The sequence below is a fragment of the Panthera leo genome, chromosome A3 (assembly GCF_018350215.1).
Source record: "Panthera leo isolate Ple1 chromosome A3, P.leo_Ple1_pat1.1, whole genome shotgun sequence".
Taxonomy (NCBI): domain Eukaryota; kingdom Metazoa; phylum Chordata; class Mammalia; order Carnivora; family Felidae; genus Panthera; species Panthera leo.
Genome location: NC_056681.1, coordinates 104,114,562 through 104,139,663, shown reverse-complemented (window position 1 = coordinate 104,139,663; position 25,102 = coordinate 104,114,562). Strand labels below are relative to the sequence as shown.

General features: G+C 49.6%; 1 protein-coding gene across 2 annotated transcripts in view; it reads right to left on the bottom strand.

Annotated features, from left to right (window-relative positions):
• MALL (mal, T cell differentiation protein like) overlaps positions 1-20,353 on the bottom strand; it is a 34,748-nt gene extending 14,395 nt beyond the window's left edge. Inside the window, exons 1-3 of one of the 2 annotated variants that reach the window (XM_042933083.1) lie at positions 20,279-20,353; positions 18,938-19,051; positions 11,967-12,173 (exon numbers count right to left, since the gene is read on the bottom strand). In XM_042933083.1, coding sequence (XP_042789017.1) covers positions 11,967-12,074 — 108 coding nt within the window. In that variant the 5' untranslated portion in view covers positions 12,075-12,173; positions 18,938-19,051; positions 20,279-20,353. Of the gene's footprint in view, positions 1-11,966; positions 12,174-12,733; positions 12,885-18,937; positions 19,052-20,278 lie in introns of those variants that run through there. The other variant, XM_042933082.1, reaches the window with a different exon arrangement.
• Positions 20,354-25,102: the final 4,749 nt, after the last annotated feature.

The following is a 25,102-nucleotide window of genomic DNA, read 5'->3' as shown; positions in this document are numbered from 1 at the left end:
AATGGCCTCACGGTTAATCCCTGTTGCGGCCTGTGTCAGACTTTCCTTCCTTTTTAACGACCGAATAATAGGCCATAACACGAACACACCACATACATAGTTTGCGCATCCATTCCTCCAGTGATGGGACGCTTGGACTGTCACGAAAGGTGCCGGTGTGTGCAACTATCTGACGCACGTTCTTTAAAAGGGAAAAAATAAGACGAAACTCATCCTGGGGCTGTGCTTTGGACCCCGTAATTCTGGTGCAAAATCCTCCTTCAGACAGACCCACTGTGTTTGTGCTGGAGCACGTGTCCGTCCCTGGGTGGGGGTGGGGGGTGGGGGGGGGTGATATCAACTCAAAATGCCTTCACTCCAGGGCGATTGTAATGACTCGAACCCAAACCACGTGGCAGGAAGGAGAGCTGTTACTATTTTTCAACCCTAAGATTTTTTTTTTTTTCAACGTTTTTTATTTTATTTTTGGGACAGAGAGAGACAGAGCATGAACGGGGGAGGGGCAGAGAGAGAGAGGGAGACACAGAATCGGAAGCAGGCTCCAGGCTCCGAGCCATCAGCCCAGAGCCTGACGCGGGGCTCGAACTCACGGACCGCGAGATCGTGACCTGGCTGAAGTCGGACGCTTAACCGACTGCGCCACCCAGGCGCCCCTCAACCCTAAGATTTTTTAAAACTGATTGTAAAAAATGATGTTAACAGCAAAGGAATTTTTTGGTATATTAGGTCCCCTTCCAGCCCTAGTGCTCGCGCGTACGTATTTTCTATAAAGCTGGAAATCGTGATGGACATGCATTTTGTATTCTCCTTTATATATTTTTGGATTTTGCTACGTGGCTTGATACTAAAATTGATTCTTGGTACGCAAGCTCGTTCTATTCAGTTGGCCTGAGCACTGAATCTGTGAACACGGGGTCATTTGCTCCCAGGGGAAGTAGGCATTAGGTTCCTGCAAAATCTCTGTTCACGGTATTTTCATCAACTGATCAACACGTACCTTTATTTGAGGTGCTTCAACGCATAGCTTTACGTTAGGTGTGTGGTAAAGACCCCTTATTTAACATATGCTCTTGAGTCGTTAACACTGAACTCTTGGCCAACAGCACTACAAGCCTGTCGAGCACGTATTGTCTATGAAAGGCAACTCACGGGGTTCTCGTGCTGAAACCCTAAACTTACAGCACTTCAGCACGAGCCGAGGGGCTATTTTAAACAGCAAGATCACCAACGAGAAGCACAAAAATGTGAAAGATGTGCCCCCAGACGGACTTTGGAAAGGACTCTTGTTTACAGGATGAGAGCTGAGACAAGAAGGCGCAGGGTAGCGTCTTGCTCGGCCTCAGCTGGGAACATGCACCTCAGACAACCCAAACGTTTTGCTGCTCTGTACGGGCCCGCCAATAACCACGAGAGTGCTGTGAGTATTGTTTAGCGACTGCGAATAAATTGTCGCGACTACATACGTTTGCAAAGAGAGAATCCAGTAATGACAACTGACTGCACTTTTCAATGCCACAATTACACTCCATCAAGCTGAAAAATGTCACTTACTCACTGAGGCCCCTGTGCCTGCACATTGGATGTCTCCAGCTTTTCCCGTTACAGACAATGACACAGGAAATAGCGTTACAGAGATGGTTGCCTTCGTTTAACTTGTATCCTTGAATTTCCCAACTGGGCTTACTGGTAGGAGGCGTGGGCAGGGAGGCGTGACTTTCCACCATTCACTAGGCTCATCGCAGGCCCAGGCTGGGACATTTGTGTGACCGAGTCTGGCCCTTCCAGGGGGAAGACACCAGGGGACTCCCGGGAAGGGGTTCTTCCTGCCTAAGGAGACCAAGATGAGACCGTTTCCGTTCTTGCTCTGGCCATTGCTGTGTCTGGTATCAGGCCTGGAGCTATGAAACGGAAGAGGACAGAGGTGGAGGGAAACGGCTTGGGCCCTGGCGACGCAGCTATGCTGCGAAAGAATCAGCGCAGAGGTACAGCTGGCCGAGACTTCCCAGAACGTGACATAGTCCGTTCCCTTCTGCTCAAGCCAGTCTGAGCTGGCGACAGCCCTTGGCACGGCATGCCGAGGACCAGCTGGGATGCCTGGGACCCCACCCCCCTCTTAGAACACCCTGCTGCTCCCCGTGACCCGCAGACCAAACTCGGGCCATGGCCCTGCAAGCCCAGCCTGCCTGACTCTCCCCGCTCTGCGTCAGTCTCGCTGAGCCTCCGTCAGTGCCCCCAGCCCTGGGGCTTCCAAATGTGGGCTGAGATTCATGGTGAAAACCACTTAGTTCGTCGCCAACAACATTAAAAAACTAAGTAGGCTGGACTAGCAAGCAGGAGTACGTTACCCATGGGAAAGGGAAACAGTGTCCTGAATCTGTTGTTTCATTGCACACACATACACCACACATGCACACCTGCACACACGTGTACCGGGTTGCCACGAAAACATCTCTCTTCTGTGGGCCCCAGTCGGTGTGGGGGAAACCTTTGCTCTAGAATGCCTTCCTTCCTCTAGCCAAGGGCCTCTGCCTGTGCTGGTGCGCACCCCCTTCCACAGTCCTTTCCTCCACAGCACTGTCTGGGGCAGACACTCTTGACATTGGGTCCACAGCACGGCTGCCATAGCAGGAGCCCATCGGGGACCTGAGGGCCACACTGGGGCCCATATGGGCCGCGTGAGCCTGGGAGAGGAAGGGAGCAGGAACGAAACTTGACAGGAGCCCTGGGTGGGACAGGTGGGAGGGGTCCTGGAGTGTCCCACATCTGCAGTGACTAGAACTCAGTGTGGACGAGCCAGGGCAGACACAGCTGGGTGACGCTGGCCTCCTCTAGGCTGCCTCGGGGAGCCAGGCGCTCCTGGGCGGTCCTCACCCAGCTCGGAGACCCTCGTGCCCACGTGGGTGCTGCCTACAGCCCATGGGGCAGCTCCCGTGCTTGAGTCAGTGGCTGCCAGCCTGTGAAGCTTCTGAGCAAGAATCGTTACCTCCTTCGTACGGAGGGGGGGGGGGGCGGGGAGGAAACCGGTTCTGGGAGGCCAAGCGACTTTCCCAAAGTTACTCATGGGAGCGCGCCAGGCCTGGACTGGAATCCAGGACCCGCACACAGCTAGCATTGTATGGAAGTTCAACGCTCCATAATTTAACCTAGGACACTTCCAAACACTGAGTCACTACATCCTGATTCACAGAGGGCGAGTTTTCTCTGTGGCTTTAAGGTTAGCAGGAAATTGTGGCCCAGGCCCCTTGGCCTCCGGTGAGGGCCCACGTCTTATCCGGTCCACTCCAGGAACAATAGTGCCGGCCAGAGCTCCAGCTACCACCGTTCCTGGCAGAACAAATCATATAAGGAGGCCTTGGTACCCATAAGGCAAAGGCGGGGCTGGCCGCTGGCTGGGGAAAGTCTGTGCCTACCTTGGGGTGTGTGCCTGGGAGGGGCAGGATGCCGCCGCAGGGGGAGGGGCTGGTGAGTCAGCGGGGCCTCCTCCGCTTTCCTCCCCTCCCTCCTGGCTTCCTCCCCCAGGGCCACTGCACCCCCCCACTGACCCAGCTTTTTATTGACCGAGCAGTACAGATTTTCATAAAGTAGGGTAATAAAACCATTCTTACCCATCCAAAGTCTAAAGACCTTTTCCTTCTTGTCTCTTTTAAAAAAACAAAACAAAACGAAAACACTACGCACTTTTAGGGCAAAAATGTTTTTTTACCCTCCCTTTTTAAAACTTTTTTTAACCTTAGAAAAGTTAGAAAGTACAGAAAAGATGTAAATGCAGATAAATGCATCCCGCTCCCCAAGGTGGCCTGGTGGACAGGCTTCCTCCAACCTCGGTCTCTTTCTCTTTGGCTCCCACTATGGTTATCAAGCTCACGTCCCTTCGCGTGTTACCAGAAAGTCACCAGACGAGCCCAGGAGTCGGGCTCAGGGGAGGTTCTCCACCTGAGCCCACAGATGTTTTGTGTCCAAGATGGCCGTGATCCTGTTCTTTGTCAGGCACTGAGGACCCGTAGTGATATCACTATTCACTCTAGTCCTGGTTGACTCCTGCTCAGCTCCCCCTCCCCCACCTGTCTATGACCAGACCTTTGAGGGCAGGGACCAGACCAGGGTCACCTCCTCCAGGAAGCCACTCTTGACTGCCAAGTCCCGAGTGCATCATGAGGAGTGACCTCCCTCATGGTTATTTTCTCTCTCCACTGCCTCCTCCCCAGGCCCCGAGCTCCTGGATACAGGACTCGGCCCTGTGGTTTTTGTGTCCCCAGTGTAGGGCACGGAGCCTGGCACAAAGCAGGCTGTACATGCTGCCGAGTTGAGGAGGAGACAGGAGGCGGGTTGCTGGACCCTCCACTCCCTAGCTGCTCAGTCTCATCTCCCTGGGCCTGATTACCATGCAAGTGGTACCAGCCGACACCTTCTGGGCCTGCCACTCTGGCCCAACCACAGACTGGCATTTCTGCCAGAGCCGGGACAGAATGGGGACAAACACCCATTTGTTTCATCCCCACCCATTTCCTGCTCCATTACTTCACAGGCCCTAGAAATTCTCCAGGTCCGGAGCGTCCTCCCTCAGAGAGCAGAGGGGCTTCCCTGGGATGCTTTCCTACCCCTGCTGCTTGCACCCCCCCACCCCCACCCCACCCCCCCACCCCTGGGCACATAGGAAGGACTATATAAAAATGTGTGTCAGAGAGGACGATGTTCAAATAGACGTACCACCCCCCTCCCACATCCATCCAGCATCACCTGGGCAGAGAGAAGGTCCAGATGGGCATGGGGGGTGGGATGGGCTGTGACCAGCTTGGAAAGCAGAAAAGGCCAAGCTCAGAGATTCCCTCCAAGGGGAGGAGCTGAGTTGGGCTTTTTCGATACAGGTCAGAAGACTCTGGGGGCCCCTGTGATATCTGGCCCTCCTCTCAGACCCACCTTGGACCTTCTAGGTATAGCTTGAGGTGGGAGGGTGGGGTCTGTGTCTCAAAGGCTGTGGAACCTGAGTTATGGGCTGGCTCTGTTGCAAGCCCTGCGTCGGCCCCAAGCAGACATCTATTCTGGCCGAGATGGGGAAGATCTGACCATGTGGTGACATCTGAGAGGCAGGGCTGGTTGGCAGGTACGGGACGAGGCAAAGGAGGGTCTGGCAGAGATGAGAGGGGTAAAGGCCAGGAAAGCCTGGTGTGGGCCCCCCCCCCCCCACTCGGGCCCACTTCCTGCCACTTGCCAATCTGGACAACATTCCAGAAACCTCTTCTGCCTCCCACAGATCAGCTGTGCCCCAGGGGAAAGTTCTCTAGGCAAAGAGCTCCTGGAAGGGCGCTGGCAGCAGGTGGGGCACTTCTCATTGACGAGACTTCTTATCTGGGGTTCCCTGTGTTCCAGCAGGTCAGAATGTGCCCTGCTACTCTCTGCAAGAGGACCCAGTTATTTCCTTCAAAACACCTACTAGTTAAGGGAAATCGTCCTTGTGGGCTGATCTTCCAGCGGCAGCTTGGAGCCTGTCTTGTCTGAACTGAGACTGGCCACCAGTTCAGGGATGGCCAGACGGTCGGGGGAAGTCCAGACTTGGGCAGGAGGGCGTGTGCAGACGTGGACCATACCGGTTAGTTCCAAGGGTCTCTCAGCTCAAGCCCGCCCTTGTGTGGTCTGCTCTGTGATGTGGGCTGGAACTCTGCAGGCCACAATTCCCAGCCCCCTTAGAAGTTGGAGTTTTGCTAGGTTCTGGCATTGGTGGGGGCCTGGAGGGGGCCTGGGATGGGAGGAGGGTGGTGGGGGCTTCCTGTTGGCTGGTCTGGGTCCTGTCACTGTCACTCTGGCAGCAGCAGCAGCCGTTGGCTCCGACCCCAAGGTCCCCGTGCCCCTCCTCAGAGGCCTGAGAACCAGCCGGGCAGGTTTTCCTCTGGATGTCCGAGCACTGGCCACCCTCTCCGGACTCCAGCCACTCCGGGTGCTTATTTCTGGCGGCCTCAGCATCTCCTTTCTACTCTTTCAGCTTTTCAACAACGGCATAAACAAGTCCCTGTGTCGAATCCCCTCTGCGTGCAGTACCCACTGTGGTTTCTGCTTCTTCCTGCACCCTGACAGCCGAGCTCCATTTATGGATCTCCTTGGCTAATTTCCCTTTGCCCCATTAGGCATCAAACTCCAGAAGGCAGGGGTCATGTCTTTCTTCGTCATCTTTATATCCCCATGCTTGGCACAGAGTAGGCGCTCAATAAATACTTGTTGAGTGACTACGTGGCATTGAGGTATGGCAGCCCCCTCTTTTCTTACAGCCTGATGGCATGTATTTGTTAACTGCCTGGTCACAGGAAGTCCTAGTCTGAACAAGCGAACATCTAATCCCTCAATCCAAACCGTTCAAGAATGCCAAGCCCCTGCCTTGAGTCAGCGTATCCTAAAGGCTAGCTAGCTCCTGGAGCCTTTGGCAATGGGGGGCTGTGCACCCTGGCTTTTCTCTCTTTCCTATCTTGGGAAATACCCTTTGTTAATAACCTTCTTAGCAGTGGTAGCATCTCAATAAATAGCTGTTGGTTCACAGCTGGAAGTTTCTCACAAGAGACCCATACTTTCTACTAAGAGGTCCGGATGACAAACAATAATAAAACACGTGGGCTCACATTTCTGGAGCGGTTGCAACGTGGTATTGTCTTCTGGGAATGTCCTTACTGAGACCCCAGGCTGTCTTACGAGATCTTTGCTGTTACTTTCTCCATTGTTGAGGCTCAGAGTGGTTAACTAATCTGCCCAGGGTCTCACAGCAATTAAGTAGCACAGCCAGGCTCTCCACCTTGTTCTGAATGACTCTATTTTACTGAACCTGAACACACTGGGGGCCTCCAGAGTAAGGGTGGGACTGGTGCAGGGAGGCTAAAGCGGGTCTAAACAACTCGGGGAGGTTGACATCGACCACTTCCCAGATTGCCCCTCCTGTCCTTCCCTCCCGGGGCCTGGCTCTTTCCCAGCCCCACTCTGTAATCCTCCTTCCCTGTTCCATGTTGTCCCTTGCAGGGGGCCTCCTGGGGCATTATGGTGGGAATCAGTGGCACCCTGGGCATGGAGGTGGTTAGTCCCCTCATCCTGCAGAGGAGCAGGTAGGGGGAGGCCAACTGGGGGTGAGGCAGGGGGTGAAGGGAGGGACAGAAGCAACAAGGACGAAATAAAATGGGCAAACTGAGCTTACTTTTGAGTAAACACTCGCCACAGTATGGAGACTTGAAAGGGAAGCACAGAAAAACAAGGGAAAGGATTTCTCCCTTTGAAAACCCAGCTTTAAGGGGATGTCACGACAGAGGGGAGGGCATCTGCCCTGAGCCAGGCCTGATGTGAGCCCTGACTCCTTCTCTCAGCCTCCGCAGTAACTTCAGTCGGCACAGGTGACCTGAAACGGCTTGAGGGCCAGCAGGTTTTCGGACAGGCTTTTACATATAAACAGAGTAAAAGAAGAGGCAGGCTGAAATTACAGTAAAGCTGGGGATTGCGTTTAAGCAAGACATAAAGGTGACCTTTCTCAGCTGGAATATTCTGGAATGAGCTTCTAGGGGTATCACAGTGTTTCCCTCTGGCCACAGTGCAAGCGAATTATGAAGCTGAACGCATCAAACACCAGTGTGTCCGAATTGTTTGATCTTTTAACTGGCTGACTCCAGAAATCTTCTTAGCTGTTTCTTTTTTAATTAGTTAAACATCGAATCAATTAAGTTAACTAGTGAAAGGTTTAAAATCAAAAGACTTCCTTGGACTCTGTTTCATAGAACACTCCCTGGGTCACAGTCGCCTGGGTCAGCTCTTGGGATTCCCCTGTCATCTTGTAAAAAAGATGAGTCAACTCACACCGGGCAGGTAATCAGGTAATCAGCGCCTCCCCCCCACCCGCCCCCAACTATGTGCACGCTGAAGAGGTGGGCCTGGGTCATCAGGAGCTGGGGGGTGTGGTGCTGTGAGTCACCTGGTCGCCAGCCTGCCCCGCTTGGGCACCAGCCGGCTCACACACTCTCTGAACGAAAGCCGGATGGAATACACCACGTCTGTTCTCACCTTAAAATGCACTGATTCGCCCTCGAAGATCACATTTTGAAATTAACATCGTTTTCACATGGGAAATCTGAATTCAACGGCAAACCGAACAAAACATGAATTTTAAAGTTAAAATCTAAAAAAAAAAAAAAAGTCTCCTCCGTCGCTGGTGGGGACGTAAAATGGTACAGGCACTCTGGAAAAACAGTTTGTCAGTTTCTTAACAGGAAGTAGGCATACACTCATGATACGACCCAACAGTCACACTCGGGCATTCTCCCAGGGAGGTAAAAACAACATCCACACTAAAGCCTGCATGCGAACGTTCACACAGCTTTATTTAGAATAGCTAAACACTGTAAGTAAGCGACTAAAATGTTTCTCAATGGGTCCATGGTTAAAGAAACCACGGCATGTCCCTGCCCTGGAACACTAGGAGCAATCACAGGAAGGAACTGTTGGCACACCCCCCACAACTTGGGTGCCCCTCAGGAGGGTTCTGAGGCATGGAAGAGGCCAATCTGTAAAGGCCACATGCTCTATGGCTCCATTTATTTATATAACTTACTTGAAATGACAAAATTATAGCGATGGAATTAATGGTTTCCGGGGGTTCTGGGGGGACGGTGAGGGAGGACAGGGTGGGTTGGGGGGACTATAAAAAGCAAGCAGGAGGAAGATCTCTGTGGTGATGGAACAGTTTTGTATCTTGACTGCGGTGCTGACATGAATCTACACGCGTGAGAAGACGGCACATTAGTGTGGACATATTTTACCAACGTCATTTACCTGGTTTTGATGGGACCAGTGTTATAAAAGATGTAATCACCGGCGGGGGGGGGGGGGCGCGTAGGGAGCTGGGGGAGACCTCTCTGAGCTATATCTGTAACTGCCTATGAATCTCTAACTACTGCAAAATACATGTTTTTCAAATGTGCATTTTAATGTTAAAGAGTGTAAGATAAAGCAACTTAGGCAAAGACCTGTAAAAGCAGTCTCTGGGTGCAGAGCTGGTAGGGAACATGGAAAATTCTCTTGGAATCTATGCCACCCTAGTTTGTCATTGTCATGACTGCAAAAGAGCCCGACTGCTTGCTGCTGGCAGCCGGGGTGGCAGGGGGGCCTCAGGGGAGCCGAGGGGAAGAGCTCAGGGCCTCATTGGAGCTCCTCCTTAGTTCTGTTCTCCTTGTATTTTGAGCCCCTCATTCCCATGGAAAGGCCCTGGGCACAGACCCTGCTCTCCAGATGTCACAGTGGGTGTTTAGGAAACCACCACCACCTCCACTCTGGGCCACCCCCACCACGGACCACATCTGTATCTGGGTATGGATTTCACTTGCTCTGCCCCTTTTTGCTGGCCTGAGCTCCTGGTTTTAGAATGCACCCTCTGGACTCATGTCCTTAGAAAAACACATGTGTGTCTACGATGCCTCAAGCCCCCAGACTGAGAATCTGCTGGGACTCCAAGGCCTGGTGCTCTGGTGTCAGCCCCAGTGTGTGGCAGTGGGCAGCATGCCCAGGTGACCGGGGACAGAGGCGTTTCTGCTAGGCTGATCTCGCCCTCCTCTCCAGCCCAGCACGTGTTCTGCTCAATGGGATCAGAACCAACCGACCAACTTGACCTTCTCCGTCCTCTCCCATTTACCTCCCCATCCCTGGCCCACTATGAGGCAAGCACACTTGATTCTGTAGTTCATGCTTGGAATGCTCATTTAAGGAAGAGGCAGGTGCAGAATAGCATGTACAGAATAACCCCATTAAATCCATATTTATGCGTGTGTATATATATATATACACACGCATAAATATGGATTATATTTATTTCTGCATTTTCTAAGTATTCCCACGATGAATAAGGATCACTTGTGAATTAAAACTAAAGTTGTCATGCAGAAACATCAGACAAGGCCGAATGAAAGGACATTCACAAAATAACTGATCAGCACTCTTCAAAAGTGTCAAGACAAAGACAGAAGGAGACAAAGGAGATCAGATAAGCAAATGCAATGCGGGATTCTGGACTGGATCCTGGACCAGAGAAATGACATGGGTGGGAAAATCAGCACAATTTGAATGAGGTTTATTGGAACAATTGAGCAACGAAAGTATCAGTGCTAATTTCCTGATTTTGATGGTTAAATTAGGTAAGATGTGGACCTTAAGGGAAGCTGAGTAAAGAGTATATGGGAACTCTCTGTACTGTTCACGCAGCTTTGCGGTAAGTCTAAAGTTACTTCAACAGAAAAATAAATGAAAAAAAAATCAAGCCAATGACGATATCTCACCCCCTAAGATACTTAAGGCCCCAGAGACCAGCATAAGGAGCCCAGCATCATGGGGTTGGGTCCATGAGAGGCCCCTCTCACTATCACTTTCCCCTGGGTTTCTCCCTAGTTCTGTAAGCCCTGTCCCTCCAGCCTCCTGCCTTGCTGGTCTCTCCTGGACTCCAAGCCTTTTTCCTTTTCTTGGCCGCCAGCCTGGAAATCCAGTCTATCTTTTGAGATCCAACACCAAAACCGCCTCCTGAGTGGTATGCCTGGACCCTTCCCCGGCTTGACAAGGTCAGATGGTCTCCCATGCTGGTGTCCCAGCCCAGGACAGTCATGGCCTCAAGCATAGTCTGACTGTGGAGAAGTGCTCGTGAGTCTCCCTCCTGCAGACAGGGAACCTGGGAAGGCGGGCCCTGTACCAGGGGCTTGCAAGATTGACATAAATCATGCACTCAGTATGCAGTGGTGGACTAACCAGGATCCTGGCAGTTCATGTGGTTGTTCTGAGGTGAGGAACATGCCTGGGTCCGGGCACAGAGAACTTTCAGGAGCACTAAGATGTCATCAGTCTGGCAGGATGCCCATACGTATGTCCCTCGGGGTTCAGGCCTGGCAGAAACCTGCCTCTTGGGTGGGGCCTCAGCTGGAGCCACCCAAATGCTGGGCCTGCCCTGCCTGCCCTCCCTTTCTTGGTGCCATCAATGGGCGCGCTTTAATGAGTTTGCCACGGGGTCACTCGATCAGGCCAGCTTTCGGGCAGATGACACGAGAGGGCTGGTCAGGTCCCAGCCCGACTGAAAGCCGGAACCACTTTCTACCTTTCCCTCCCTGGCCTGGGGCCAGCACTGCCAAATTTAGAGCTGGTGAGAAAATATCACCCATAAGCTAGATATTTCACAAGGTGTTTGGAAAAAACGAAACAAACTCCTTTGCCCTGAATTATTCACTAGACTTTAGTGTCCCCACAAGTAGAAAGGGGACGGTGACAGCCGGCTCAGAGAGGACTGGAGTTTGACTGACACTGTATGCAGAGTTCTGCAGACTGGAACACGCGAGCCCCCCCCCCCCCCCCAGCCTGCCCCCCGCAGGGATCAGGGCCACCATTCAGCTGTAGGGCACGTCAGAGAGTAAGTTACGCAGTGACACGTTCTAGTGTGCGACCAGGGCGTCTCACACAACTGTTTTATGGCAGATGTTGTCAAAAGCTACCTCCTGAGCAGAGTCTACAAGTCCAAGTTCAAAGTCAGCTGACAAGACAATTAAGAAAATACGGGAAGACCTTCTCTCAGAAGGAAACAGTTCCCCCATTTTGAACTTTAGAAAAGCCGAAACAAGCAAGGAATTGTTGAAAAGAAACCATATAAAAATCCATTTCCAACACCTTCCTGAGGACCCAGGATATTTAAGCAGCATCCTCCCCCTGCTCTTCCCCCCACCCCAGCCCCTCCAATCACCAAGTGGCCTGCTTGTCACCCGTGGTGGGTTTGTTTTGGAAGGAGGAAACCCACCCATACTGCAGAAGCCAGAGGAGCAGAGGGAGGGATTAGGGACGTTCGGGCTGAGTCTGAGTCGTGCGGGAGATCGGAGACCACATCAACTCTGGCCCGGGTTCCCTTTCTCCAGGGAGTGCTCTCTAGCCACCGGCCAGCTTCTCCCAGGCCCTCCCCTTCTGGTGGCCCACGAGGCAACACTCACCAGCTCCGGCAAGAAGAAGGCGTAGGGGATGGTGAGGAACAGCGAGACCCCCAGGGGCACGTCGGGCGGGGAGTAGCTGGTGGCGGGCGGCGGGTCCGGGGAGGCCATCTCTCGCCCAATGCCTGGTGCCCTTGGCTCCGCAGCAGCTCGCCGGCTCCTCGGCCCGTCAAATATCACCTCCTGCCTGACACACCCATCGGACGTCGCCTGGGAGGGAGAGAAAAAAAAAAAAAAAAAAAAAAACGTTCCAGCCGAGCAGGTCCTTCCACTCCCTCCGGCCAAAAGACTCCTCGGTGAAATGCGAATGCGGATTCGGATTTGCATCAGATGGGCCTTGGCCCGTTGGGGCACAGCCTCGGGGCACATTGAGGCAAGGAGGGCGGGAGTCTCTTTTCTTCCTAAGGAATTTTTGAATCCTGGAGCATATTACTGCAGGGGGTGCCAGCTACAGCCACCACGCCTCAACCCTCAATACAGGCCAAGGCAACTCGCCACGACAAAGACTGTTTGTTGAGGACCTACTATGAGCTGAGCTGAGCTAAGCAATCTGTAGGCAACTCTGGCCCTTCCCACAGCGGTGCACAGGGTTATTTCATAGCTTTCCCAAGTAAGGACACTGAGAATCTGTTAGGTCAAGTTAAGGTCACAGAGCTGGTCACTGACAATGCTGGGTCTTATATCCATCTGGCCCTGTTGCCTGGGTCCCTCCCTCCCCACTCCTGGGGGCCACCCTCCATCTCAGACAGAGGGAGAGGAGCCACACTCACTTCCAGCTGTGGTCTCCAGAGACTTGGCGGTTCCTCACCACCCTCCCGTCCTCTCTGCTCACACAGCGGATAGAAGACTTCTCCCTCTCTAGAAGAAGTCCGCCCCAGCAGGAGAAGGGCTCAGTGGGCTGGGTGCTGCTGCCTCCCTCCTTCCCTGCAGCGGCCCCCAGCCGGTGTCGCCAGGAGCTGGGCTTGGGGCCAGGCAGTTCCTTCCTGCCTTCCGCCCACCCGCTGGCCGATCAGAGGGGCCGTGACCCAGTGGCCAAGCCGCTCCTTTCGCTTTAAAGATAGGTCCTGGGGGCTGGAGTCCTTTTCTCCTCCACCTTAGAGTTGACCACCTGCAGGAAGGCCTGCAACCCCAGAGTCTGCTCGGGGTGCTTGGGGTTGGGGTCCTTTCTCCCCGCCCTCCATGGCCTCAACCTCAGCCCTGGGAGGCCAGTCCGTGAGCTGCTCCTTGGTGAGGAGGCGATGTGGGAAGGGTAGCCTTGTGTGCTGGGGTAACTGGCATCCTCCACAAGAGGCCAGTGTCTGTTCATTAGCAAGAGCGGTGCATTCCAGGGCCTGCCCTCCTGGGTCAGTGCAACGGCCAGCTGGGCCTTTGCCTGGTCTGGGGATAGCCAGCAGAGAGCCAGGGTTTGGATAACTGAAGCCCAAAGCAAAGCATTGCAAGGAGAGGCAAAGAGCACACCGGTAAACCTTAAGCCAGCCTGCTCATGCCTTCTCCCAGGCCCGCGGAGACCCAGGGAGAAAGTGAGGCCTTAATCCCACCTGCCACTTTTTTGCAGGTGAACTCAAGCTACGCAGGCATCGCCCCAGGAATCCCACCTCTTGACGCCTCCTCTCCTGAAGGTTGTAAGTCAGCCCTGTGCCTCTCTTATGGCATGTAGGATGCTTTGACTTGACCACTGACAGCACGGCATCATGGGAGCAGCTTAGGGAAAGCAAGAAGGAAAACACGGTCCTCAGGATCCTTTCTCATCTATGAAGCAAAGGTCATAATGGAACCTGGGGCCCCTTAGAGGTTGACAGGGTCTGAGCCGCTTACACCGCCCCAGGCAATTGGAGTATTAAGAAATGAAGCCGCAACAAAACCAGGTGATAAACGCTGTGGCGTATTTTAAAGATTTTACATCTAACCAAGTGATGTCGTATTATACGTGCCAAAGTGTAGCACACTCTACTTGGGCTATTTGTACGAAAGCTGCAAGGATTCATGATGCATCCCAGGGAGGGAGAGCCCAGAAGGGGCAGAAGTTCAGAGTTGTTAAGAACAGCTTCGACTGGGAAGAAATGGAGAGGCAGCTCATGCATTCCCGAAATGATGCCGAGCTTTGTATCCGTATTCCTGGAGGAGGCGTCCCAGGACACTCTGGGGTGACAGCTGTTCTAACGCACTTCCGGCGACAGTTGTGCTGGAACTCCGTGTCAGGAGACACTTTCCCAGATGTGTCGGGTCCTGTAGGGGATCTTCATGGATGGCTTCAGATAATCAAACCACGTTTGCAGTGTGATGCCCCCGCAGCATCTGCGAAGCTCTTGGAGACTGCTCTTTGGTGGTGTCTTCCCCCTGCTGTGTTTGTTTTTTTTCTTCCTTTTTTTCTTTTTGGATCCGGGTTCATTTTCTTACTTTATGTCCCCAGACACTTACTCCCAACACAACTGTTACGTATTCTATACAGAAAGTTGTATTATCTCAAAACGTATCAGGAAATGAGTCTTTACTTTTCACAGAAAATCTCAAAGAAAAATGACTGAGCAAAAGGATGCCTTTGCCATGCTTTCCGTCCCATACAACAAACTTAAGTTTCGTACAGGAAAATGTTTTTTTTTTTTTTAATTTTTTTTTAACATTTATTTATTTTTGAGACAGAGAGAGAGAGAGCATGAACGGGGGAGGGTCAGAGAGAGAGGGAGACACAGAATCCGAAACAGGCTCCAGGCTCTGAGCGGTCAGCACAGAGCCTGACGCGGGGCTCGAACTCACAGACAGCGAGATCATGACCTGAGCCGAAGTCGGCCGCTTAACCGACTGAGCCACCCAGGCGCCCAGGAAAATGTTTTTTAAGTGAAAGGAAAGTAAAATTTGAAAGCCCAGTCCATGCACCTCTGGGGCTGTGGGTATGAATGCACTTGCAAACAAGGTCAGAAATCTGGTGTGGGGCCGTGGGGGAATGCCAAGCCCAGAAGAGGGGCCTCCCAGACTCTTCTGCGAAGGGTCTGCTGGTTTCCACCTCCTGGGCTGAGAATGAGAGTTAATCCTGAAAGTCTTGCAACAGTGTCTGACGCTGCTGATTACCATCATCGTTGCCTCCATTTTCCCCTTCGTTCGTCGGGGTGGATTCAATGGGATAATCCATATGAAAGTATTTAGGACAGTTCTGGCATATGGCGGATGCTTAATAAGTACTTGCGTGTTTATATAATTCTAACCCTGAAATCTCTTCTGGTCCTCCTTCCTTTCCACAACAACAGAACCTCCTCTGTCAATATGTCCATCCTGATCTTAAAAAATAGTTTCAAAATTGTTTCCATTGATGCATAGTACACTTACAGAAAGAGTACACGAAACATCCGGACCATGAAACTTCCGCCCAGAGCACAGAATGTTGCCAGACTCCCGGTACATTTTTCTCGCCCTCCTTCCTAATCCCTGTTCTCATGATGCCCTAACCCCATAGGCCGTGTCTTGCCCGTTTCTGGATGGATTCCTCTGTGTCTGGCGTCTTCCACTCAACATGACGTCTGTGAAACTCGTGCGCGTAACTGTGTCTTGTAGTTCACTCCCTGCCGCAGTGTTCCACTATAGGAGTAGAAGACACTTTGTCAATCTATTGTTTCTGCACATTGGAGTCCTTTCAATTGGGGTTAAAATTAAGAACACTGCTATGAACTTCTAGAACATGGCTTTTGGAGCATCTGCGTATGCACCTCTATCGGGAATGTCTTAGGAGTAGAATTGTGGGTCACGTGGTATGTGTTTTTTAGCAGATAACGTCAAGCTGTTTGACAACGTGGTTTAAACTACAGTAGAACCTTGGATTGCAAGTAATTTGCTCTCTGAGTGTTCTGCAAGATGAGCAAACATTTCTAATAAATTGTAACTTGATACACAAGGGATGTCTTGCAACATGAGTAGTATGTGATGCGGAACATCACATGACCACAACTGAGCCGGTGCCCCAATGCCCCCCTCCGCCCCCGCGTCGCTGCGGGATTGTGGATAATTGTCTCCCATGCTTGGATGCTTGCTCGGTCTCCGACCATGGTGTTTGGCAGAAATGAGTGCTTTTTCAGAATGTTGGAAGATGCCCACAGCTGGCACTTTGAACATTTTTGAACATTTGTCACTTCAAAGCACCTATGGACAGTTCTTTGCTTTTCCATCCAAGAGTAAGCTTAGGAAGGCTTTGCTTCCTTCTAGGTCAGGCTGCCTGCAGGTATAGACCCTTTCCTCTGCTGCCTTATTGCCAGTTACATTAAATACAGTATACAACAAAAGTTTATTAATACTGTACTGTATTAATCCATGCGAGTGCATACAATGGTCCCCATGCAGAAAAAGGTTGAAAAGAAAGGTGGTAAGAGGAAGATGATTACAGTGGAAGTTAAGAAAGAAATCATCGAGAAGTATGAACGAGGTATGCGAGTGGCTGAAATTGCAAGAGTTTATAAGAAGTCTACATCTGCACCTTGTCTGCAGAGGAGGAGGAGAAAAGGTGGAGGAATCCCTCACTTCAAATGAGATTAGGGAGATGTGTAAAATGTGGGAAACAGTGTAAAATGTAGAAAAGCACCACCTGAATAAGGCTGTAGCAGTATGAGCAGTGAATCTGTTTAATGATGATGCAATATTACATTTCTGTGAAATCCTCAAAAGGAGGCAAAAGCAAGTGTCATTGGATAGCCTCCTTGTTAAAGTTGCACGAAAAAAAAGATTCCATTGAGCCAATAGAAATCAGTGATTCCGTCCGTGCTTGTGAAAGTCGTCCTGCACAATAACCCTCTTCTTGTCTCCCTCACACCAGCCATGAAGGCTTTCAAAGGTAAGTGCAAGGTAACTTATTTTTCTTTATATTTTCTATTTTCTTTATTATTTTGTATTATATTACAGTATTGTAATCATTTTTATATGAATATTTTTGGGTTGTGGAATGAATCATCTGGGTTTCCATCGTTTCTTATGGGGAAATTCGCTTTGCTATATAAATGCTTTGGATGACGAGCATGTTCCCGGAACAAATTATGCTCGCAAATCAAGGTTTTACTGTATTTATGTTCCCACCACCAATGTGTGCAAGAACTGCTCCTTGTAATTGATGTTTGCGTGTATATTATAACACATTTGGGGGTTGCATTTTTCCACCCCTTAATTTTTTTTTTTAATTTGGTTTATTTTTGAGAGAGAGAGGGAGAGAGAGAGAGAGCTAGAGCAAGGGAGGAGCAGAGAGAGTGGGAGGGAGACACAGAATCTGAAGCAGGCTCCTGGCTCTAAGCCGTCAGCACAGGGGGGCTCAAACTCACAAACCGGGAGATCATGACCTAAGCTGAAGTCGGATGCTTAACTGACTGAGCCACCCGGGCACCCTGCCACCATTTTACTTTCAACTTACTTTTATAACTATATTTACATGTTTTTATTCTGTGGTTATGCTTTAGTTGGGTCTTTTTTCTTTTAAAATCCATCCCGGAGTTTGCTGCCTTTGGTGTGTTTTTGACTATTTAGACTGGATGTAATTATTGATATGTTTGGATGTAGGCCTACCATTTTATTTTTGTTTTTTGTTTGTTGGCTCTGTGTTTCATTTCTTTGTTTCCTCTGCCCTGCATTCCTTCAGACTTTTGGAATATTTTTAGTGGCCACTTTGGCTCATGTATTGAGTTTTGACTACGCCTCTTTGTACCCTTTGTTTAGAAGTCTGCTCTAGGAGTTACAACACTCACAGTTAACTTTCCGGTCTACTCAGAATTAATATTTTGTCCCTTCCAGTGGGATGCAGAAACCTTACGACTGTGTAGGTGCCTTTACCCTCTTGTTTTTCCATCACATCGTCATGTGTGTTCTATACACATAAATTCAAACCCCACCAGACAATCCTATGACTTTTGCTTTCAACTATCGCACATATTTTAAAGAACTTAAGAGGAAAAACAATGGAGTCCATTCCATGAATGGTTTCATTTTGGTTATCAGAGTTTTTATTCCCCAAACTTCAATTCCATTCTTTTTGTATTGTCTGTTTCTATGATGAGACTACCTTTCTATTCGTTTCAAGATTTGCCCATATTTCTTGGAGCATGATTAGGATAGTTGCTTTAAGGTCTCAATTTGAACTCTTGGGTCATCTCAGAGTTGCCCCTTGATGGTCCTTTTGTCTTTTTCCTTGAGAGATGTGGAGATTTTCCTGGGTCTCCAAATATCATGTAATTTTGCATTGTATCTGGACATTGTTAATATTGTTATGAAATTATGGGTCTTGTTTAAATCCTATAAAAATGTTGATTTGTTTGTTTGATCAGGCAAATGCCTGGTTAGTTTCAAGCTGCGAGTTGCTCTCTATCATCTCTGGGCTCTAAGTATTGACCAGTGTCAGTTCCATTTTTAAGGCTTTGCAGTCTGCGAAAAAGGCTATTCCAATCTGCTCGGTGTGTGTGTGCTGGTCTGGGACTTGGGACCAATCTGGGATCCTGGAGCTCAGTTCTCAACCCTTTGGGATGCTGTGTAGGGTCCATTTTTGGGTGAGCTCAGGCATTCATACACCATTTTAGGGAATCACTTTGAGCTCTTCCCTCTCTGTGAACTCCCCAACACTCTCCAATTTCTAGCAGATCCTGCCCCCTTCCCCTCTCACCTTGGTCCTCTGGCTGCAAAGCCAGGATTTTAGTTTCCCTACTCTGCTTTGCCAAAACACACACACACACACACACACACACACACACACACACACACAATGAGAGTTAGAGGGACAGAGACAGAGACAGAGAGAAAGGGAGAAAAAGCATCAGGGATTTCCCCCATGCTCTTAGGATTCCTGTGGTCAGAGAGAAGGGTTCTCCTCTCTCCGAGTTCTAGTTACCTGTCTGGCTGCCACTGCCTTTCACCACTACTGTCACAGCTGGGGGCTAGGGCAGGAAAGAATGGGAAAGACAAATATAAACAGAGGTTTTCTACTCTGTCTTGGACCAGGACCTGTAGGGCTCTCTTACCCATTCCTCAGACCAGAAATAGAGGGCTCCTTTGGGGGAGGGGTTGTTTTTGTTTTGTTTTTTTGTCCATATCCTGTGCACAGTGCTGGGTTTCGCGTTGTCTCTGGCCCAGGCCTGGAGATATCAGAGGAGAGAAAATGGGAAAGTCACCACTAGTCTCTATTTGATCAGAACCAAAACGACACCAGCCTGTTTTGATTCTCTGCATAGCACTTATCCCCATCTATCTCTTATGCTTATTGATTCATTTGTATATTGTTTGTCTCCTTGCCCGCCCTGACCCTCCCTAGGATGTTGGCTTCAGGACAGCAGTAATTTTGTTCATGTTGAATATGGCCCAGAACACAGTAAGCACTCAATAAATGTTTTCGAATGACTGAACCTACGCTTTCAGTCATAACGACTTTGGAGACAACTGCTCAATTTTTGGGCTCCTCTTCCTCAGCCTCTCTCCCTACCGATAAACTGCCTCATACATTTTTTCAGAAAAGATTTACTGGTTGCCTGACAAATAAAATGCAGGCCAGGAGAAAGCCGGGGATGTCTGGGGAAAGGATAGCCGGCTGTAGCCACTGAGATTCATCCCATTGCAAGGGTTGGGAGAACCCATTCCAACTTTAACAATGGAGGGAATAGGTTACCTCAGGGAAGTGAGAGGTTCAAAGGGAATTCTGCCTTCAGGTGAGGCTGGATCCAGGGACTCAAGCAACGCTACCCGGGGTCTAGATCCCCTCTGCCTGTGAGCTCCACCTGTCACTGTCACTGCAGTTGGTTTCACTCTTAACCTTAGTCAGTGCTACCCCCATGTACACACAGCTCTAGGCTCTCTCTTCCTGGTGGCAATGTCCCTGCAGCACACAGAGGCTTCAGGTCTCATCTGTCCCACTATCCCAGGCAGGGAATGAAAAGTGCTGCGGTGAGTAAATCTCCTGGGATTTGCTCTCTGCAGGTCCATTCCCAGTCTCCTCACTGGAACAGGGCAATGGGACACGCTGATCTGCTGGGGCCAGTCAGGGCCTAGCCCTGGAGCTGGGATAAAAGGGTGTGTGTGTGTGTGTGTGTGTGTGTGTGTGTGTAAGAGGTGCTCCTTACAAAGGGAAGAGGAATAAAGCTACCAGGGGACAAGTAGATGGATTCTGGGCAGCAAAAGTGCCAACGGCCACTGCAACAACTTTCTGCTGCAGAAAAAGGGGCACAAACAGCTCTCCCCCTTGGTGCTACAGAGATACACGCGTCCCACTGGCTTTAGCCTCTGGAATCAGACACAGCCAGATTGCAACTACCGCCTCTACAAGTCAAAGCCACCTCGACTCTCAAATCAGGGAGATAGAATGCACACACCGACAGGCACAGGCTTGGGAGGAGCTTGTGGTTCACGCTGTTCTTGAGGCCGTCAGGCAGAACAGAGTCTGGCTCCCGGTGTCCCCGGCGTCTGGGCAGGCACAGAACATTTCAGGGTTAAAGGGTAACTTTGAGGAAAGAGGAAGGACTCAACGGGATCATGTTTGGGTCATCCGGAGATACCTACCTGGAGGAGAGCTCAGAAAGCTTGGAGCCTTTTTCTGCTATCACCCAAAGTGGCCTCTTCGAAAGGACGAAGTTCTGCAGAGTTAAACTGTGCCGGCAAAGTCAGACACAGGAGAGCAGGGTAAGGTCCAGTCTGTCTCCAGGGTGTGAGAAATGGGCTAAGCAACAGACATGCCATCCTGAAATTGAGCTGTATGCCATGAATGATTTTTGTTTTCTATTCCTGTCTGCAGACGTGCATGCCCTCGTCCGGTGCGTCATCGAGGAGTCGTAAAGCCCGAGGCCTCCATTTTCCTACGTGAGACAGCATAGCCCTTCACTCGTGCCTCCACCCGCCCTCCCCACCCAAACCTATTTGACTACTGCGTTCACCTATCAGGGGTTCAGATGGCAAGTCTGGATGTTGAGAGATACTAGGTTGTCAAATCCACGTGTTCCTGAGTTTCAGAGCGAAGGGTGGGAGTTCAGACAGTGAGGCATACAACCAAACGTGGATGGGAAGCTAGTCGGTCCCCAAGGGTCCGACAGTGGAGTGGACGGAGAGAGGATGCAGATAAGGAGAGATCACTACACCCACCCCTTACTTGCACCTGCTGCAGTGCTGTTAACCTTCCGGGCCCCAGTAGGGTTGGAATGCGGGTAGAACAGCGACAACAAAGCCTCTTCTAACAGTCTGTGCTCTTCCTCTGTGGTTCTTGTGTTGATTGCTGTCCACTTCGTGCACAGTGAGTTAGGACAGGGATCATGTGAGGGCTGCTCTCCCTGTGTCCTCCAAGCCGAATGCCGGGCCTGGAGCATAGTAGGTGCTCCGTGAATACGTGCTGAATGAGTAAAGGAACAGATCGTGATAAAACTCAGGCACGGTGCCTTAGGTAGGTGGGGCTGGGTCTCCGATTCTCCGCTTTGAGCAAACAGAACCCAGTGCAGCTAGGTGACAGCTCTCTCTGATCGCCTCCACGCCCCCAGAGAACCTCCCAACTTGGAAGGCTTCGCAGGAGAGGAAGTGGGGCCAGTTCACGGCGAAGGATATCCTCTAATGCTGCGAACTGACAAAGCCTTCAGCTGCTGGATGACACTTCCTGCTCCCTCCCTCTACTGATGGGATTCCCAGATGCTACTGGGTTGGCAAGTTAAACCTGCTCTGTTTGCGTGTGGTAGTATATACTTCAAATGGTTCCTCTCGAGTTGCTCTGGCCTCATCCCTTGCACCATAAGAAGCCCTCAGGACTGGGATTGTACCTGCTCTTTGGTACATACCCCAACCCCTCACCATCCAGCCCATGAGGGAATCGCAACCTTCTTCATCTCCAGCGGATCTGATGGATATGACACTCCATCAATTACAAGAGGCTGGGAGGTTGGGGAGGAGAGGGCCATGTAGTTTCCAGTTTCAAATCCCCTCCCTGCCCCCTCCCCAGTGGTTCTGCTGGGGGAGTCCCCCTGGCCTCCCAGGCAGGCAGCACATTCGGGGTCACTGGGCAAAGGCCTGTTGCCACCCCTCCCCCCAAAGGCGTTCACAATTAACTCAGTGATGCCAGGTCACACTTCTTGAAACAGACCCCAGGACTCATTTCCAGGATGTTTTTGGCTGCCTGACAACCGCTTCCTGTTTTGGAAGTAGAAAGTGACATTAAAAAAGCCAGGGAGGTTTTATTGTTTTTTCTTTTCTTTCTTTTTTTTTTTTTTTTAAGATTCCATTGACTGAAGAGATCATGTGGCATCTCTCTCGATGGCAGAGATGCTCCCGCTCGCCTGAGGAACTGTCCCCTCCTCATAGACTAACTGGCTTCTTGCCTTACTTTTTGACCTAATCATTTCTGAAACTACTTTCTCTCAGGTTCCCCTAGTTTCCTCCTGTGTCAGAAACTACGAAGTTGCCCCCATTTGTTAATCGTGACACGTTTCAAATGAACACGGAACACAGCCTGGAAACATCTAGTAAAGAAAGCTTGTGCTCTTTGTGTGTACTTTCGCTGAAAGGAATTCACCAGCAATATTTTCTTTCGTTCAAAATGCCCAACCTCTGGCGTAATGCTGAGTGGTTAAGAAAATAAACAAGTAGAATAAGGAATTAAGGATTCTACAAAAAAAAAAAAAAAGAGCTTCCCAATGGCAAGTCACATGGTTGTATGTACCTTCAAATAAGACTGCAGGGGCCTAAGAGGAGGCAACTCAATGACAGAATGGGGAAAAGTCCCTGCACACACTGTCACTACCTCCATTTGGAAAGGCAGGAGCCTCCTTCAAGCAGAAGCTGGGGAGGGCCTTGGTCCCTGAGAGAGGGAGGCGGCGCCTGGGGAGGAGGTTGGGGCAACTGCATCGGGATGGCCCTAAGAATTGGCGTCTGGACATTCAGCTGCCCTCATGGCACAAAGGGCAGAGGGAGAGAAGCTCCGGAAAATGGCTCTTGGAGATCCAGTGACATCTCCTTTTCAAGGCCAAGTTCCCTTGTCAGATTTGTGGCTGGGAACCCTTTCATACCATGTTCGTTTCTGAGCTGAAGGCCCAAGCGGAGTTTAGATTAAGGGTTTAGGGCAAGCTAAGATGAAGGTGAGGAGTTTCAGAATACGGCGGATCTCCACAAGTAAGGGCCTCTTGTAAGGCAGCGTGTGGCCTGCAAAAGTACCTCGGTTGGGCCTCTGGCCATGTAGGTGAAACTCTGATTCTGTTTTTCTTCAAGCAACCTTCTCATGTTTTATTCGCACATGCGATTCCTCAATGTTTGTTCTGATGAGAGGAGTATCTTAGGTTGCAGAAAATTACGCATGATCTTTACTTGGTATATGGTCTGTGCTACTTAGTAGCTCTGTCTTTGGACCAAACGCTTCACCTGCCTGGCCTGTCTTTCCAGCAGTAATACAGGAACAAATCAGTGCCTGCCTCCCACAGTGGCTGTGGGCATTAAACCTAGTTAACTGAGGATACGTGTACAAGGCACTCGATAAATGCCAGCAGTACTATGACTATTAACAGTGAAGGCTTGGGACAATTCACCAGCAGCCACAAGTTTATCTGAAATGCAACAAAACCTTTGTTCTCTGACATAGGGGTAGGTTGTCTCATTCCTCAAAGCCTGAAAGGTTTTTGTTCTTTGTTTTTGAAAGAGCACTAACATGGACTTGAAACGGCAAAACTAGATCCTGCTTTTATACCTAATTAGGATAAATCACATTCAAATATTAGACTGAATCAAATGATTCATAGCATAAATTTCTCCAATTCCTCCATTTCACAATGTAGGTTTTTATTAGCAATAATCATACATTTATATGTTCTGGATACTAGACTCTTATCAGACATATGATTTGCAATTATCTACTCCCATTCTGTGGACTGTATTTTCATTTTCTTTTTTAAATAATTTTATTTTTTTCATCATGATAAGTGTACTCTTTAGTCTCCATCCCCTATTTCCCCCATCTTCCCCACTCTGGTACCCATCATTTTGTTTCCTTTAGTTAAGTCTATTTCTTGGTTTGTCTCTTTTTTTTCCTTTTACTCATTTGTTTTCTTAAATTCCATATGAGTGAAATTATATGGTATTTGTTTTCCTCTATTTCCCTCAGCATTATGCTCTCTAGATCCATCCATGTTTTTGCAAATGGCAAGATTTTGTTCTTTTTTATGGCTGAATAATATTCTACTATATATGTGTGTGTGTGTATCTTTTTTTAAATGTTTATTTATTTTTGAGAAAGAGAGACACAGCATGAGCAGAGGAGGGGCAGAGAGAGAGAGGGAGACACAGAATCCATAGCAGGCTCCAAGCTCTGAGCTGTCAGCACAGAGCCCGACGTGGGACTTGAACTCATGAACCATGAGATCATGATCTGAGCTGAAGTCAGATGCTTATATGACTGAGACACCCAGGTGCCACCCACATCTTCTTTATTCATTCATCCATCAATGGACACGTGGGCGCTTCCATAGTCTGGCTATTGTGAATAATGCTGCAATAAACATGGGTTGCATGTATCCCTTCAAATTAGTGTTTTTGTATTCTTAGGGGAATCCACAGAATTACTGGATTGTAGGGTAGTTATGTTTTTAATTTTTTGAGGAATATGCATACTGTTTTCACAGTGGCTATGCTAGTTTGCATTCCCACCAACAGTGCATGAGACTTCCTTTTTCTCCACATCTACACCCACACTTGTTGTTTCTTGTGTTTTTGATTTTAGCCATTCTGACAGATGTGAGGTGATATTTCATCACAGTTTTGATTTGTATTTCCCTTATGATCAGTGATGTTGAGCATCTTTTCAAGTGTCTGTTGGCCATCTGTGTGTCCTCTTTGGAGAAATGTCTGTTCATGTCTTCTGCCCATTTTCAAACTGGATTATTTATTTTGGGGGTATTGAGTTGCATCAGTCCTTTATATGTTTTGGATACTAAGCCTTTATTGGATATCATTTGCAAATATCTTCTCCCATTCAGTAGGCTGTCTTTTAGTTTTGTTGCTTCCTTTGCTGTGCAGAAGCCTTTTATTTTGATGTAGTCTCAATAGTTTATTTGCATTTTCACTTTCTTGAATGATCATAAATTTAGCTTTTGATAAAATCTTGCTTTTATAGAAATCTATGGGTATAGTCAACTTAAAGTTACTTGGTTCTTGAAAAAAAAATTTCTCTAAATTTT